The 19,657-nt window shown below is 41.1% G+C and overlaps 1 protein-coding gene across 1 annotated transcript in view; it reads right to left on the reverse strand.

The window, feature by feature from the left end:
* Window positions 1–9,951: 9,951 nt before the first annotated feature.
* opn7b (opsin 7, group member b) overlaps window positions 9,952–19,657 on the reverse strand; it is a 362,302-nt gene continuing 352,596 nt past the window's right edge. Inside the window, exons 5-6 of the mRNA XM_069527034.1 lie at window positions 16,493–16,827; window positions 9,952–16,396 (exon numbers count right to left, since the gene is read on the reverse strand). Coding sequence (XP_069383135.1) covers window positions 15,896–16,396; window positions 16,493–16,827 — 836 coding nt within the window. The 3' untranslated portion in view covers window positions 9,952–15,895. The remainder of the gene's footprint in view (window positions 16,397–16,492; window positions 16,828–19,657) is intronic.

A 19,657-nucleotide genomic window follows, 5' to 3' on the forward strand; every position in this document is an offset into this window, starting at 1 on the left:
GTTTTCATCCATAATCCAAATAAGGTCCATTAGCAAGTTGTCATTGGGTCATTGGGGATATCAAGAGGTCAGAGACAATGATCACAAAACTGGATCATGTTGCAATCATTTACACAAATAACCACTTTATGCTATGTTCAATGAAGTGTAGACATCATATCCTAAACATGATCACAAACTGGTTGTGACTAAGAAGCAGGGTGCAGGTGAACATCCACAGTGAAAGCAGGTTATCTAGAAACTCAGTTGTACAAAGGATTTTGATCATGAGTCATTATGGAAGAAGTTAATGTGGAGCGGAATTAAATGGGGATTAAAAGAGAGGGATAGAAGAGGAGACATATGGTGCTGTCATGGTAACAGACGGGATGTGGAAGTGCTGTAACATGGGGAATCAAGGAAATATGTGTGGTCAGCGCACACACACACACACACACACACACACAGGCCTGCGATGTCCTGCACTCAGCTGTGAGCAGGCTGCAGACACAGCACCCACAAGCTCTCTTCCTCATCTCTGGGGACTTCAACCATGCCTCTCCTTCCTCAACTCTACCCAAATTCACCCAGTACATCACCTGCCACACCAGAGACAATAAAATACTGGATCTTTTGTATGCCAATACCAAGGACGCATATAATGTAACACCCCTCCCCCCCCTGGGGAGATCAGACCACAACCTGGTTCATCTCCGGCCTGTGTATGAACCCCTCGTGCACAGGCAACCAGCTGTGACCCGCACAGTGAGAAGATGGTCTGTGGAGACTGAAGAGGCTCTGAGGGACTGTTTTGAAACAACTGTGTGGGAAGAACTCTGTGATCCTCATGGGGAGGACATTGACAGTCTCACTCACTGCATCACAGACTACATAAACTTCTGCATGGAGAACACTGTACCCACCAGGACTGTACGGTGTTTCTCCAATAACAAACCCTGGATTAATCCAGACATAAAGGTCCTTCTTAAGGAGAAAAAGAGGGCCTTTCAGTCTGGAGATAAGGAGAGACTGAAGACTGTGCAGAAGGAGTTGAGGTGGAAGATCAGAGAGGGGAAGAACCGCTACAGGAAGAAGATGGAGGATCAGCTGCAGCAGAACAACGTCAGCGGAGTCTGGAGAGGCCTGAAGACCATCTCAGGATACAGACAGGCTGACTCCCAGGCTGAGGGGGATCAGAAGTGGGTGAACGACCTGAACCTATTCTTCAACAGGTTCGATCAGACAGCTAACCCTCCCCCAGCCCAGTCGTCCTTGCTGCAGCCCCCCTTGTCGACACACTCTGTATTTCCCCTCTCCACTCCCCCCACCCCCACTCCCACTCACTCTCTCACAGCACTCAGATCACAGCCAGCCATCACTGCCCCCACCTCTACTCCCCCACCCCCCCCACTGATGTTCCCACCTCCTCCCACACCTCCACCCTCCCCCACACCCCCAATCACCCTGCCCTTGAGCCCCGATCTGTCCCTCACTGCCGACCAGGTGAGGAGAGAGCTCAGGAAGATCAAGGTGAAAAAGGCTGCAGGTCCGGACGGCATCAGTTCCAGGCTCCTCAAGTCCTGCGCAGACCAACTCTGTGGGATTGTGGAGCACGTCTTCAACCTGAGCCTGAAGCTGGGGAGAGTTCCACAACTGTGGAAAACATCCTGCGTGGTGCCGGTGCCAAAGACGCCGCACCCGAAAGACCTCAACAGCTACAGGCCAGTGGCGCTGACATCGCACCTGATGAAGACACTGGAACGGCTGGTCCTCGTCCATCTCCGCCCTCTGGTTGGACCATCGATGGATCCGTTGCAGTTCGCCTACCAGCCCAGCATCGGGGTGGATGACGCTGTCATCTTCCTCCTGCACAGAGCCCTCTCCCACCTTGAAAGGCCTGGAAGCACTGTGAGAGTCACATTCTTCGACTTCTCCAGTGCTTTCAACACCATCCAGCCTCTGCTTCTGAGGGACAAGCTGGAGCTGTCAGGCGTGGATCACCACCTCACATCATGGATTATAGACTACCTCACCAACCGTCCACAGTATGTGAGGAGTAAGGACTGTGTCTCAGACACGGTGCTCTGCAGTACAGGGGCTCCACAGGGAACCGTCTTGGCTCCTTTCCTGTTCACCCTGTACACTGCAGACTTCAGGCACAGTTCTGCACACTGCCATCTGCAGAAGTTCTCTGACGACTCTGCCATCGTCGGCCTCATCACTGACGATGATGACAGGGAATACAGAGAACTGATCAAGGACTTTGTGGACTGGTGTCAGTGGAACCGCCTCCAGATCAACTCAGGGAAAACCAAGGAGCTGGTGGTGGATTTCCGCAGGCGCAATCACACCCCCCCGACACCGGTGAACATCCAGGGAATGGACATAGAGAGAGTGGACTCTTATAAGTACCTGGGTGTTCACCTGAACAATAAACTAGACTGGACTCAAAACACTCATGCGCTTTACAGGAAAGGTCAGAGCCGACTCTACCTGCTGCGTAAACTTAGGTCCTTTGGAGTGCAGGGAGCGCTCCTCAGGACCTTCTTTGACACTGTTGTGGCATCAGCCATCTTCTCTGGAGTGGTCTGCTGGAGCAGCAGCATCTCAACAGCTGACAGGAAGAGACTTGACAAGCTGATAAAGAAGGCCAGCTCTGTCTTGGGTTGCCCCCTTGACTCAGTGCAGGTGGTGGGAGAGAGGAGGATGATGACGAAACTATCATCAATGTTGGACAATGTCTCCCACCCCATGCAGGACACCATCATTGCACTGAGCAGCTCCTTCAGTGACCGACTCCTTCACCCCAGGTGTGTGAAGGAGAGATATCGTAGGTCCTTCCTTCCCGCTGCTGTCAGACTATTTAACAACCAGGTCTGACCCCCCCCCCAGTAGACCACACACACACACACGCACTGTGCAATTAACCACTGCAATAACCACAGTACAATTTAAAAATTTTGCTATTTGCCCATGTACAACTGCTGCTATATATTTACTACCTGATGTTGTGTGTTTCTGTTTGCTTGTTTGTTTGTCCTCTCTTTGGAGTTAAATCTTGTGCTACTGCTGTAACATGTGAATTTCCCCACTGAGGGACAATAAAGGAAATCTAAATCTAAACACACACAATTATGTAAAGTTGATCAGGTCACCTGTTACACAACACTGCAGGGAGACCTCACACACACACACACACACACACACACACACATACAAACACACATACACACAATTATGTAAAGTTGATACATTCACATAGTATAAAATATTCTCCCATCTACTGGGATTATCTCACTTCTGACAGGATGCTTGTTGTCTTGTTGGATGTAATACCCATTCAATCATTTAAGATGTGCTGCATTAATGTCAAAGCATCTTTTAGATGATGTACAAGAAGATATATGTTGACAGGGAGATTAAATTAATCAAAAATGTTATGCCAATATTCATGAGCATATGTTGAGCTCATCCAAATCTCTCATTAGGGCTGCTGCAACCTAGAGGGTTTTTAACTCTCAACTGGTTTCAAAAACGTGGGAGACCACAGACATAATGACATATTTAACCAATTGTTTATCTTTGCCGTCTGTAAGGAACGATTTCACAGTTGCGATTCCAACACTGCCACCTTCTGAACTGGAGTGTGGAAAACTTGGGAGAACATGACTTCAGATGAAAAACAAACAAGGAGGAGGCCCAATATATACGTGTGTCCTTTTTTGCAGCGAAAAAAATGAAGAAAAATAACTAGGAATGAAATCATGGCTGAGAAGGCGTATACATTTTGCAGAGCGAGCTGGAGGTCAGTCGGAAATTTATTGTTTTTATTCGCAGCTGTACAAGTACGCAACATCCGGTTGCTGATACTTCCTGGTCAGCTCGATCTCTTACTCTTACTTGCTATTGCAGGTTTCTGTCAGAGCCAATAATCGTAAATATCAAACTTGTTTGATACCTTTTGTTTTCTTTGGACTCTTTATTTAGAGCAGATTGAGGCAGATTCTTTGTGCACAAGCTGGCGGGATGAGGATCAGACAAGTGAGTACAACAACAAACTCAAAGTATAACAAACATAGTCTCAGTATGTTATTGAAGTATTCCTTAGATTTAGATGTGCCCTCTGTAAATCGACTAATTGGAGAGTATTTATATAGAGCTTATCAACCACTCAAAGTTTTTTACAATGTAAGTCACACACACACACACACACACACACACACACACACACACACACACACACACACACATTCACACAACTTGCCATTAGGGGATTGACCTTCTGGTTAATGAATGACTGCCTTTACCTGCCATAGCCACCCTATACATGGTTTTATCATATCAAATTACATCAGCATCGTTACCTTCCCAACCCCTCCATTAAAAGCTGCAAGTACAATATTATAACTACCTGCCATTAACTTGTATTTATGTGCATTCATAATCAGCATGGAGAGACTACTAGAATATTTTTCATTTTAATCAAAGGAATATTTTCATTGTTCTCTGTACATCCATTGGTCCACTGCAAGCAGAACATACCAATATCTAATCCATCTTACTTATAATGTGACATTTTACTAAAATGTAAACAAATAAAGGCTTAAACATAATGATAATAAAAATGGGCCCACATTTAACTCACCATCCCCATGGCATTATTAACATTATACCTCCCATTTACAAATGTCACCGTCCTTATTCCAAATGGTGCTTGTTGTTGTTATTTCAACTTTCAGAAGCACATTTGACCCAAACTGACCCAAGAGAAGCCTCATGACCTGTCAGACCGGATGATATTCAAGTGCTATTCTTGTAAAAATGAGGCTGAAAACCAGTCGAAGATGCAGAGAGGAAAGATTTGTCTTATTGTCTTAAGGTGCCTTTGTTTTTTTCTAACTGTGTCCAAAGTACCCCAAGGATGGCAAAACTACTCCACTTCAATTTATTATTTCATTTTGACAAGCTGCTGAGTTGCTGGAGCATCTGCACTCGATCAGTAGCCTCAGCTAATGTCTGTGCACTAACGTCTACCGGGTAGTAAGTCATGCCAGGTTATATCAAAAAGATGAGCTGTCCCTTTGAATTTGGGGGATTTTTAATTCACTCACGCTACAGGTACATCATGAGTTTTCCCTTTTCTCAAAAATGCAGTACCTTAGTAGTGTGATCTGGAACATGTACACAGAGCAATCTTTGTCCAAAGCATTTGATTGACAAAGACAAATATGTCCCCTCACTACTCACAAGCTTGAAGATCAACAACCAGACATAAGGTCAGGTCAGCCAAAAAGAAGTAGGTGAGTTCTTGGATCAGCTGACACTGCCGGTGAAAAGCCTAATGTGCAAGAGTGTTACATGACAGCAGGAGGTATCACAGCCAGCCCTCTGCTTCAGGCATGACATGTCCGACAGCTGCCAGGCACGTCTTCTATCTTATATTACAACTGTTGCACAAGACTGCACACTTGGTCTGCCACTCTGGAGGCAGGATACATTTTACCTATGACATTCTTCCATAGAGATCTGAATCACTGTCACACCTTCGCCTAAAATATTCCAATCTGACCACCTCTATCCCAGATGGAATGGGGATCTGCATGCTGCAGTGCACCTAACAGAAAATAGTCTGTGTCAATTTTCTTCCTGTGACTAACAAGATTTTTTTTTTTTTGGGAAGGGGGGGGGGGGGGGGGGGGGGGGGGTCCTAACTGGCTGCAAGCCCAGGTGAAGTTCTGAGCACCTGCTGGAAATCAAATATCCCCTTTAAAGAAGCTGCCCTGAGTATCTGGAAGACATCTTCTGCAGCAATCTGTTTAATGTGAAGATGATGTCCCTGGTGGCTGGGATAATGCAAATTGATTCTCTGAAAGAGAAGAGTTTGAGCCTCTTGGACATACCATCACAAAGCTGTATCTTGTGTTCTGCTCCTGTGCACAAAATCATGGCTAAATTCTAATAACACTAACACAACAAAAGCAGGGACAGACAGCTGATGGGCATCTGAACACCTTGAAACATAAGTGGAGAAATTCTGTGCTTTAACCGCAGCTCTGATTTTTCCTCTTATGCTCTTAAACCAAAGCTGTTTTCAGACATGCACAGAATTTCGGGTAGTCTCCTGAATTGATCCGGACGGGCTGTATGGGATCACACACATCTGAGTATACTTGAATTACATTATGATGTGCTGATGTAGATGTTATAGTACACTAGTGTTATTAAGTGCGGACACCATCAAGGGTGGGGAACTCCCAGCTTGCAGGCAATGACCCAGGAGACCATTTGATCTAGCCTGCGAGCCAATTCATAAATAATAAAAACATTCCCCTGAGAGCAAATTATTAGCTGTATGCCTGTCTGGGTCACGGTCACTGGGTGAATGAAACACACAAGTTTGTGTTATGTCTCATCACTGACAAGCCTCTGGATGTGGAATGTCATGCTTTCCAAAAGAAATCGAAAATTTATTATTTTTTCTACCGCAAACAAGCCAGCATGCCTAGTTTGCAGGGACATGGTTGCAGTGATAGGAAAAGGCCAATCTCTAGTGTCCTTACAGCCGGAAACACACAGCAAAAACAGATAAATTACAAGGACAAATGTGGGTGAAAAAATTTAATGCTCTTCAATGGAGTTTGTGTGTCCAACAAGCAGCTCTCACAACACTGCATTCTAACAGAAACTGTTTTGCAAACACATTTTATGGGGCGTGAGCTGAGAGCTAAGACGCTGAAATCTTCTTGAGAGGGAGCATTTTTCCGGGAGCTTTGTTGCTGCTGCCAAGCTGCTTGTCCAGCAGAATGCAAAGTTGTTCCAGAGCAAAATGGCCAGTTTATATTAAACACCTGTAGCAGAGCAGATCACTGAACGGCACTTGTGTCTCTCTGTGCTGATTGTACTGGAATGGATGTGAGAACAAATTTACCTAAGGGGACAAAGTCTAAAGCCTAAGGACCAAATGTCACACACACACATATCTGTCCTCTAATTACGTCTAATTTCTGCCCATTTGCTTTTTCCTGTGAAAATGGTGACAATCTTCACAATATAAAAAGACAGAGAAAAGAAAATCCTGGATCTGCCCCATGATTCAGATCCACAGATTTTATGGGTTCTTGTCTGATCCATACCACATCTTTCAACCAAGGTTTGTGGAAATCTGTTTATTTGTCTTTGTGTAACCTTCCGTACAAATAAAAGTAAAGTATAAAATAAAGTAAACCAACAAACAGACAGAGGTGAAAACATAACCTCCTTGGCAGACGTAACAACAAAAATGTTTGTGTGTCATCACTGCCGAGTTTGATATAAGGGAGAAATTCAAGGTCATCCTGAGCCATGCATGGCACTACCAACATGTTGTTTTGTTGCTAAAACCAGTTGTGAGTATCTTCATCATCATCATCATCATCATCATCATCACAACCATCTAACATCAGACAACCATCACAGCAGAGAGTTTACTTCAATATATAACAAATGATTTAATACAGCCCTCTTGGGATATTATGAGTAAACCATTAGTGATCTGAATTGAGCAAAACAATTTTATAACAACCATCTGGAAGAATGTTCTTATTAGCTTTGTTATGATACAAACAAACAGTTCCTCTTCAGTCCCTTTGTTCTGTCCACATTTATCAAATAGATTACATTTTTTCCACCTCCACCTCTAATATAATTTACTGCACTTCCATGAACATAAGGATAACTTTCTTTTAACTCACGATGAAGTACACAAAGCTGGTCTTTTCATGGCCCAGGTTTGACTTAATGATGCACACAAATGAGAACACAACCTACTCAGTGTCCTGGTCATACTCACCACAATGTTTTTTCTTCTTTTCCTAGAAGCAAGGAAATTACATGGCGTAATCATCCTCCAGTTCTCTCTATGATGCAAATAATATATAAATAATTTGACTGCTGTCACTGGGTCTTATTTATGCTTTTCACTGTTTATCATGATCTGTTGTGAGTTTTCCTTTTTTTCTAGACCTTCCAAGTTTGCACAAGCATTCACAATGATCATGACACCTTACCTGAAGTAAAACAATTGCAATACAACAATAAATTACACAATTAAATATAAAACAAATTGTTGACTCAGTAGTTTTTTTTAAGGAATGTTATGATACTAGAAATGTTGTATATGGTACCAATATCAATAAAATCCCAGGATTCTCAATAGTGAATTCATTACAATGTCCAAAAACATGGGCAAACACACATGTTCACTCACAAGGCACACAGTTTCAGTTTAAGTACAAGCCGAACATAAACAGTCTGAGCTGTCCTGTTGATAGGCAGCAGTTTATCACTTTTATTGACAAGAGATTAGAGACGAGAACGTTTTTTAAATCCCCAGTGTCATAACGTCAACAACACTTTGGCTCGATTTATCTTCCTCCATCCCCCCAAAACCCCATAAACCTTTTTTCAGACATGAACTCCAGACAGTTGGGTCAATGTATGATATGGCCAGAGTGATACAGAAGAGCCCAATGGAGGGTGAAAATGGCTACCACTGTTGAGAAGAAACTGCTATACAGAAAGCTTTAACCTGTTTTTACTTGGTTGTTTTTAGCTGTTAATGTGTTTATTTTTTTCATTTTCCTTAATTGCCATTCATTTTATATGGTCTTGTATTGTTTCATTTGTCGTCCTTGATTTTAAAGTTTGTATTGTTATTGATTTCTCAGTTCTTATTGTATTGGAACTGGAATCCTCTTATTTTTATTTGAATTTGTGTAGTTGATTGTGTCTTGTTAATTGTATGTTTGGCATCAAGGAGGAGGACTGTGCTACAATTTCGTTGTGCTAGTGTACGAAGTACGACTGTGAAATGACAATAAAGTCTTTTGAATTTAATTGAATAGAGTGACAGCATGAGGGAGCTAAAAACCGAGGCAGCCATTAGCAGCACCATCTAGTTTCATCTCTAAATGCACTGTAACCTTGATAGCTTCACTCTGTAGTTAGCATGATTTAGTTCAACCCCCATCCTACAAGGACCTGAATTGGAAGTCACAGTTAAAAGTAATTTTCTTCTTTTAATAGTTGATACAGGGGGGGCTTCACTGCCCTAAGCACTGGGCTGTTATCACAGCTGTAGCTCTGGATTGCTTCACTTATCTGTAGGACACTATCACATTCTAGAATTTATGAGTGATGGTGGTGGGTTTGAACATTTTAGCTCATTTACTACTTTATAAACTGCACATATTTTACATTACTGCTGTCATCTTGTAGTTTTGGAAATATTTGAACTGTGATAACTCATGATATAGATACCAGTAAATATTTATTATAAGTCGTCATCACATCCTTATAATACTTATATTTGGTTCTGTCTTGGATAGAGCAATTGAAGGAAGTGGTTTCCGGAGTAAATTTATTCATTATATTTTATTTTAAGGCCAATGTGTGTATTTAGTCTATTTTTACTACATTTTATTAGCACATAACAAAAAGTAAGCACACTTTTTATTAGTGCTTCAAAGTCAAAGTCAGAAGACTTTTACTTGTGATTGAATATTGTAACCATTGTGTTGTGTTGTGATAAGGTGTCTAATCTAATTCAATTCTCTGCCAGACAGAGAATTGGATTAGACTAGTATCCTGTGTTAGTGGATGGCACATCCGTGTATGGGAAATTGGATTTTAATGTTCAAAAATGACATTACTGTATTTATTCTGGCAATGTAGTGCAATTTGGTTCAGTATACCACACAGACTGTGGGAGCGAAGACGGGACAGTCACTATGAATGAATCGTTTGTTTTCAGGGAATCTGCCCATAGGCATCGCATGGCTGGCTTCCGGCCAGTACTAAAAATAAAAATAACATGAAATTCTCAAACATTTCACATCCTTGGACTATTTTTAGTATATTTATCACATTGTAACTGGGACATTTCACTGGTAGTTGTTTTGTGTCCTGATAGTTTTTATGTTACTTATATATATATATATATATATAAACCTTTTTATAATACATTTATTAATAAAGCCATTAATAATTCATGAAAATCCAAACCATACTTAACTGTTCACTGTTTACATTTTTACAGGATTTTAACTGATTGTGTACTCATTAAAATCTGTATGTATATATACACAGCTGTGTTAACACAGCAAGGTCAGGAATCTGTTTCATCTGAGGACATTTTCACTGCCAACACAAAAATACAAATCAACATGCTGACAATGTCTGCACTGACGCATAGGATTGTCCCTCTTGCAGAGCTGGCTTTACTGTGCTGTGCTTATTTAAACCATCTGCTTACTGAACAATAAATTCTACCCTTGAGTTGTAATTCATAATGCCAGTGTGTGGGGACAGGAAATAAGTACATAATACAGTTCATTTCAAGTGTCCCTATAGTTATTCAAATGAAAAAACCTTCCTGATGGAAGTATAGTGTGATATTTTTGTAGAGCAGTAGGGAGAACGACACCAGTTCATTTCATCTAAATTGTATGAATTGTAGTTTTCTTTACCCCAGAAAAGGCCCTTTATATTCAAATACTTTATATTTACATCAAGGGGCCGCCATGTTTTTTTACATTAGTCCAGACTGGACAAACTAAATACCTTTTGAGTTTTTATGACAATTAAAGGCTACCACAGGTTCTTTTTAATGTTTAGAAGGAGAGGGTGAGGTGAAGGGTGTAACAGCTGCAACATGAAATTTCAACACTAGATATGACAAAATTCTACACACTGTACCTTTAAGTTATAAACAAGCTATAAATTAAAACCTAGGCCGCACAGGTACAGCTGTTACCTGTTACATTGACTATATTCTATTTTAACCTCGGTGAAACTACAATTCATTAGATCATAATTAAATTTAATATATCAATATTTTGAGTTTATCTTATAGTTATTTATGTCCAACAACCTCACAGAGCAACGAGTCTTCAGCTGAACCAGTTCATATAATATCTTCATGCTCCACCAACTGAAGAAAGGGAGCATAAAAGTAGTGATCTTGTCATTCATGAAATCCTGAATTTTATTTATTCATAATTTAATTTTTACCCAAAACAAATTATGTGCCCTTGAATAGATGTATTTAACACTTTCCATACAATCCTCAATATTTTTCAAAAACGAAGAAAAACTTAGATGTAAACATTTTTCACAGTGCATCTGAAACTTCACTGACAACAATGATAATCATTTTAATAATTAAAAATGTAATAATATTTTCAAACCTATATAGATAGATAGACAGATCCCCCCCCCCCACATACGCAAACATACAAAGTTTTACAACACAATACATTCATCCTTATCTGTGTCTTAGAACCTTGAGGGGGGAGACGGACTGCAAAACCTCTGACATCCACATATGCCAGCATCAAAATTTACATCTCCTGAGGACAGAGTGTTTGTTTTTTCAAAGACAAAAGGAAAAATTGGGATTCACATAAAGACTCTGCTTTCTAGCGACAGTCAGAAGATTCAGATTTGAGTTACATCCTCCTGATCGCATTTAGCTTTATTTACAGCGGATTAGCACAGACATATAGAGAGCAGTGCGTATATAGGATTTATCACATCCTTCAGACCCAGTGTAGGCTTAGAGAGTTCAGTGAGTGCATTATAAACCTTTCTAAATGCTGCATAAAGTATCTCTGCTGATTCAGAGTCTCCTATCTCAAACGGGATTAACAAGGTTTTTGTCATGTTTCCCAGGATGCATCTCGACAGGTAAGATTCATAAAGAAAAGGAGTGTCATGATTAGCATGTCTGACTTAAGTGTTGACACAAGGCCTTACATTGTACTGGTGACAACAGCGGATCGTTTGATGCAAGGGCAAACGATAATTGCATCCAGCTTGAGACGCTTTATGTGCACTTCTGACATCAGCGCTTTGATTTCTCCAAAATTGAGATGGCTTGCTCATCCAGGCAGCTGTAATCACATCAAACAGCGATCCTTGGATTCCTTAATATCAAATGCTGTGTATCTCCAATTCAAATTACGCAACAAGAGCCACAAATACATTCTATGATCAACTGGGAGGTAGAAACGGTCACCTTCATAGAAGCTGCATATACAATAACCTCATAATAGATTAAATTTCCCACTCGGATTATTGTGTCCGTAAAACACAACAACATCGTAGAGGGAAATAAAGTTGAAGTAATATTAGTCAAAAGTAATGGCTATCATTTTGCGGCTGTTTAATATTACTGATCTTGGTATTAGGTTACAAGTCCAGCTAAATCTGTACTTCTCTGGCACACCTATTAAAGGGCTGAAAGAAAATAGCTTCCAGCTGCAGCGAGGGAAGCCACAAACCTGGAAGCTGTTTTGCACTAATACCTTTTATAAGAAAAACATGGAAACACTTTTCTACGCCACCAGTCAGAAGCTGAAATAACAAAAATAAAATCCATCTCCCCATTTCAAGACACTGCAAGGGGTTTTCTCCATCCCCGACACTGATATTTATGGTAATATATTAATTATATTAGGCATCTGTATATACACACAATATCTATATACATAAAACCAATGTTGACATAAAATCCCTGACATCTGATATATATGTACATTGGTTGAATGAGTAAAGCCAGTAGAGATGACCCCAGGTGGGAATGGTTAGAGATAGAGAATATACACCAAGGTTACTTGCAGTATTTGTTCCTTGAGTAGAACTGAATAGAAAACATAAAGAGTCATCAGAATCTGATTTTCACAGTTGTGTTTCCTGGTTTGTGTGTCCACCCTTGTCCAGGAACAAAGGCTGCCCAGCCCTGGACTGGAAGCTGTGGTATTTTGATATGTAAGTTCTCTTCATGGTATTCGTAGAAAAATACAGTGTCCAAAACAACATTTTGGCTTTGACAGTGAGTGTAAAGGTGACTGCAACCTTTGGTTCCAGCATGATGAGCAAAAAATAAAAATTATCATCTTGCATTTCACAGATCCTTCAGTTTTTTCACCTTTTTTCTCCCGTGTCTTACAGCCAACATTAAAAACAGCATCAATCTTGACATAACACAGTATTAAATACAGTTGCACAATTTTCTTTTCCAGAAATATAATTTTACCATATGCAGCTAGTTCTCCCTGGAGGAGACAGAAATGAGCTACTACCCTGTGCACCCTTGTAGTGGTATAGAATCATTGTGAGATACTTAGATAAAAGAAATATATTAATCTGAATGAATCATTGACTCTGAATGGTCTACTTGTCTTTGCCAAACAGCGCTAAGTTTTACAGCAGTAAAACTGCTCAAATGTAGATGTACAAGAACTGCACTGATGCATCCTTAACCTTACCTCACAACATAGCTCTGAACATCACATCTCTGTCTGTTTTTAATTGTATCACAACACACCCAGCAAATTACTTTTTAGGACAACAAGTGTATTTTTTTTATCCTCCTTCTCAACATTGGGAGGTGAACAGGAGAAATGCCTCATGCACGTTCCCAGGAACATGTACTTACACATGCAGTAGGGTCTGCAGACCATGTGAATTTGAAAGTGGTCTCTAACAATGTGTTTTTTTTTGCAGTAGCTCTCTGCGTCAATGTAGTAGCGTCACTGAAATTAATTTAGGGGCAATGTTTTTTTTACATGCAGTGCTAATATTAGTCTGAACACAGCCTAAGCCCATAGCTAACAGATCAGTAAGCACTGAATTAACACGGGTCTTACCCCAAGGCCAGGGGTTCTGTGAAAAGCTGACAAGGATTGTTAGTACAGGTGGCAATTTGGTATCAATTTCTCAACCAAAGTCAGAGCAGTCGAGTGCAGCCAAGCAGCAGCTAACCCAACATATACTGAGATGGTTGTTTTGCATGATTTAAAGCAAATTATTTCTATGACAGATTGGGAACGGGAACTGCTTTTATACTCCTTTACTCTGTGGAAACTGCAAAGAGCTGCAACCCTTCCTCTCACCTTGGTAAAGAAAGGAATCATGAAAGTCATGCCAGTCAACCACAACATGCGCCCACGCTGATCTAATTAATCTTGTCCATGGCAGATCTTTGTGTACTTGCATTTGATGACCTATGCAGCAAGGGGAAAAGTACAGCAGTCCTTGTTGGACAAAAAATGTGGTTGAGCTCAACTATGCTCACTGTGCATTTTTTTACAGGGATAATTTGATGACCTTATGTCTCTCATGTTACAAATCTTTTTATTGAAAAACAGGCCCACTCTTTTCAAAGAGGCAAGAGCTTTAAAAGCAAGTGGCCCATATCCATGCAAGACATGAAGCTCAGCTTTAGTTCAATCAGGAAGATTTTCCCTCATTTAATCAATCACAATTGCCTCACCTTCTCTCTGCTTATTAATCAGCTTTTCGTAGGCATTTTTTTAATGGCCAATCAGAGTCTGCCACAATCTATTCCAGTCAGTCATGCGGTTGCTGTCAAACTTTAAATCCCTTCATCACCACCATGTCAGGATCCTCAACCACCATCAGTGTTTAGATCCCCTGTTGGCCTCACATGCATGCACACCATATTCTCTGCAATCAAAGATTGTTAGGATTATTTTAAATCCAAGGGTATGATTAAAGTATCTGCTTCACACATCAATTTTGGGTTTAAAATGCGCTGTCAGATTTTGCTTGTTCCAAATCTTAGCAATTACTTTTTTGTTATAACCAAATTGATCAAAATAAGACCCAAGCTGTGAAACTAAAAAGATGCAATTATCACTTTGTTTTACCTGATTGTACCTGAATAGCCTTGTGAAAATAAAAGATACAATTACATGAACCCAACTTCTCATCTTCCTTGTTCACTATGTTAATAAGAGCCACCTCCCTGTATTACTACAGCTTTTATAGCATGGCTGCCGACAGCCACATAACTACAACCTTCTTCTAAAATCTGATAGATTTTCATCTGATTAACACTGTTAATATTATCTGTAAAAAAATCCAATAAAAAAGCTTACATTCAAATATGTGTCTTAATGCTTCAAATGTTTTTTACAATTCAAAAGTTGGAGCTTTTTTTCACAGCTGATTTCAGAAACTATATTTTGGTGTATTTGCTTTTCTGTCGGTGTCTTGATGATTTTTATCGTAAGGTCTCCAAATGAGCATACAGATTCTTCTGCTTCTTAAATTCAGTCATGTCTTTTGTGCTGGACACAGCTAATTAGGCAAGATTGGCATCAGCAGCTCCTCTCTACAGAGGAATCAATCAGCAACAACCCTGGGGTAAATTGTCCATGTTCATTTTTACACATGTAACAAAGGGCTCACTAAGCCAAGTCTTTACCACAGCGCTTTGTTCCTAACAACATTAAAGGGTCCATTTATGAAGATTAATGCTGAGGTAGTTAGACACTGTAGTTAAAGTAATAGGTCTTAATTCAAATCTTGTATCGTTAATCTTCAGCAAGCAGGGTGCATGACTAATTCTCTATTTGATAACATCAGCAACCCTGTGGGTCTTCATGCATGAATATATACACGTCTAACATCAAATATAGTACTTTTAATAAACATATAAAAGGTAGCTTAGCAAGCACAAAGTTCCGGTATCGGCTCCTTCCTCTAAATCCAGCTTGAGTTGATTTGCATTGTGACTCTGGATTCTTTTAGTGCTGATCAGTAAAGGTGATCAGGCTAATTTGACCTGATGAAATATTGATGTACACATCTGTTGTTGCATGCTGGCTGTTTGACTCACTTATCCTTCTGTGTTGGCTTCTAACTGTAACCATGTTTTTTTTTGGCAGTATCACATATTTGAGGCATGAAGCAAGTCCTTCATTTTTAAAACTTCCTGTTCCATTTCCCTTCAGTCAATATTGATAGTTTTGTATTTAATTATATTTACATTTTTTCATATCTTCAAACCTTCATATTTGCTGTCTTTCCTGTTTTTTCACCTTCTCACTGTGTGGGTATGTTTGTTACATTAGAGGAAGTCGCTCTGCATCTCGTTGGAGAGCTGACTGATAGCCACCTCGTTGTGCAGAGATCCTTTAAGTATCCTTGCAGTCTTCTGCGGGCTGCTGTCCGTAAAGTTTTCTCTGGCACCAATGACTGTTTCAGGGCAAGGACAGTGTCTGCAGGTCTTGTGGTTCTCCGTGAGCCCATTGGACAATCTTGTTGAGTTGCACTCGTCTTTATGATTAGAATGTCTGCAAGTTCCCTTTTGTGCAGCGCTGTGCTGACACAGACTTCCACAGAGTGTCCTCCTGCACTGGGCCATATCGCGGCACAGGGACTTGCGGAAGTTGGGCTTGAAGACTAGGTAGACGATAGGGTTGTAAAGGGTGGAGGACTTGGCAAAGATGGCTGCCAGGGCAAAAGCCATGGGTGGTACAGTTTCTGGGTTACCAAACCCTGCCCACATGGACACAACAGCATATGGACTCCATGCTGTCAGGAAACCAATACAAACTGCGACAGAAAGCTGAAAAGAGACAACAACACACAACATAAATATATATATACATATTTATTTATTATATCAAATCTTGGATATTGAGCCTATACAGCATGCAGTTACCTTAACGATAAGTGCATGTGCATTGGTGATCTTGTTCTGTGGGGACATATGCTGCTGCACAGCCTGACGGGAGCCCCGCACGGTCAGCAGGATGAATGTGTAGGACAGGAAGATGACGGTGCACGGAATGATGTAGCAGAAGAAGAAGAGGCAGATGATGTAGGTCATAGCTGCAGTGCTTTGGCTGGGTGCATGCCAGTTGATGCAGCATGCAGTCCCGTAAGGCTCGGCCCCGTACTCTCCCCAGCCAGACAGGGGCCCCACAGCAAAGACTCCAGCATAGCACCAGATCCCAGCAACCAGGAGGCAGGCATGGCTATACAAAAACTTGTTACCTGAGGAATGTAACCAGGCAGAGGAGGGTGAGTTCAGGGGAGCCATTACTGACAAATGAAGACACAGGGGAAGGATAAGAAACAACAGTATAGCAACAATATACGCCACTAAAGCACATTGGGTCTGGTAGCCTGATGCTGGTAACCATTGATGTGTGAGGAGGAGCGAGAGGAAGACAGAAGAAGAGAAAGAATTAGAGAGATATCGTGCAATGAGTGATGAAGAACGTTTCCCTAACAAGGGCTTGTTGACGTGACAAAGAAAAGAGAATGGTCATTTTCTTTTGTGCTTATTTTGACGTGAACTCTGACTCATTTGGATAAGAGGGCACATAGCCCACAGGAATGCACATGTGAAGTGAATAATCTTCATAATGCCACAGACCCAAATGTCAACATTATTCTGTGTAAAGAGAGAGAGAAAGAGAAAAAGAAAGAGAGAGAGAGAGAGAGAGAGAGAGAGAGAGAGAGAGAGAGAGAGAGAGCGCTGCATTGCAGGTTTACTTAGAGATTAAAAGTATGTGAGAAAAACCCTTTGAGAACTGTTTTCCTGTTCTTGCCACAATCTAAGCACTCTGCACAAAGGGCCTCATATAAGGAAACAGTAACTACTGTCAGTATTAACTGTTTGTTTTCCTCATACAGGGACACGCGTAAGGAAAACTTAAGTGGATCGCAACGTTATTTTTGCTCCAAGTAATCATGGATCTGGATCTTTGTTCGAATAATGGAATCTGCCATAGTTGCATTCAGTTTCTTCCACTATATTTTTCAAAACCCTTACTGACTTTTACTCACTCGTGATAATATTTTTCCAGCTCAATATTATATCTGCACCAGGATTTCACTTCAAGTGTGAGCCACTGTGCCACAGCATCGTATTTGTGCTTTATTGCCATATATGGTGTGGGAGATCGCACAATGCTTTCTAACTGGAGTACCTCACGATCTCGTTTGCTTTACTTAAGAACTGAATTGACGATGGAGTTCATTCAAATAAAAAAAAAATCACCAGAGCGTTGGTTAAAGGTCCCTAATTCCTACTATCGTTCTCTATACTCACCACCCTTATGATGACATGATACACATAAAGGACTAGTTTTCTTTGAATTATGGATATTGCTGCAATATTATATACTTAGGAGCTATTAAATGTACATAATGTACCTTCAACCACAAAGAGAAGAAAAGTGACTCCTTGAGAAAAAAGGTAAAAAAGCCAGTAAGAGTCTTCTGTGATTGATTTAGACAAGGGCTTCTTCATTGAGGACAACACAGGGAGCTTTATCTAAGGTACCACACAGCCTCTTGAACTGGATGTCATCCCCTCTTACAGTTCATGGAGAGGGTGGGTGGTGGTATTGATAAAGCCCTGTGGTGCTTGGGAAGCTAGGTTAGCTATTCCAGAGGGTTGTGACGCATCCCTTCCCTGATCAAACTCTCCAGCTATCTGATTGGCACATGAAGGATTCAACCTGAGCTCTTTTTATTCGGGGGCTGAACTCAATTTCCAACAAAAGCCCTCAAAGCTCTGACATTTTAAACTGGGATGCAGCAAACTTCCCCCCCCCCCCCCCCGTAAGAGATTCAGATACCTTAACTCTGACTTCCAATCTTATTCCAACTCTCTGAATTCCATGAATCATTTCTTCAATAAAGGTTTATTTTGTGGGCATTTGGCCTTTATTTATCAGTGCAGAGGGCAACACGAAATTGTGGTTATGTGTTATGCTCCTAGTTATCTATGCTGCTAATCTTTTGAGGGTTGCGGGTGAGTGTGATTGAGATCTGCACAAGCTCAATGGTACCTGAAAGGCTCAATTTCCAAAGCCAATACAACTTATCGTCAGGGCAAATCAGACACATTGATTCTGTTGTCAGTTAAAAGTGAGTCAATCCTCTTTAGCTGTAAGGGCAACCCCCAGCTTCCCTCTTCATTCTCTTTTATTCCTGCCCCACCTCCTTTAGGACCCCTCCCCCCTACTTCAATACAGCGCTCACAGGTTCATCAGCACTCATGCTAATCGTGGTGGATCATGGTGGCAGCTGATAGTGGATGGTGGATTGTGGATCGTGGTGGCAGCTGATTGTGGACTTTGATTCCAACAAGACTGCTTGATATACAATAAGCTTACTCACATATTCTACCATTACTGACAACAACTCCTCAATTCATTTTTCATTGCTGCTCCCTTCATATTTACCACACATTTTCTAATGTATAAATACTTTCACACACTTTTCATTGTTTCACGTTTCTTCTAATGAATAGAAGTTATTTTGTTGATGCGTTCAGTTACATGTGGTATTTATTGCACTTCTGTCCATCCTGGGAGAGGGATTCCTCACATGTTGCTCTCTCTGAGGTTTCTACGTTTTTCTTGTTGAGGGTTAAGGGCAGAGGATCTCACCCCTTGTTAAGCCCTATGAGACAAAATGTGATTTGATTGATTGACTGATCGACTGACTCATGGGCAGCTTTAAATGAACCCTTACAGGATGCACTAGATCCATGTGCTGTTGTTCGATCAACAAGTGCAGGGTAATTTGCCAGCAGGGATCTATTAAGAACAGCAATATCCACGTGATGTGGGAAACTAAGAACTAATAAAAGAGAGACAGGAAGAGGCACTCTCTAATAGGCTCACCCTTTTCCTTAATGCTACCGCTCTTCGACTACCTTAGGTTTCATCAGCTGCACCTCGGAGCGTGTCCTTTAGTGCTCCTGTGCATGTTAAACCTGCATGTGCTACGTGTCTCCATGTGTACATGTACAGAGAGGAGCATGTTTACCTGTATAGAGAAACTTGTTCCTGATCCTTACACTCGT

The sequence above is a fragment of the Paralichthys olivaceus genome, chromosome 6 (assembly GCF_024713975.1).
Source record: "Paralichthys olivaceus isolate ysfri-2021 chromosome 6, ASM2471397v2, whole genome shotgun sequence".
Lineage (NCBI taxonomy): Eukaryota > Metazoa > Chordata > Actinopteri > Pleuronectiformes > Paralichthyidae > Paralichthys > Paralichthys olivaceus.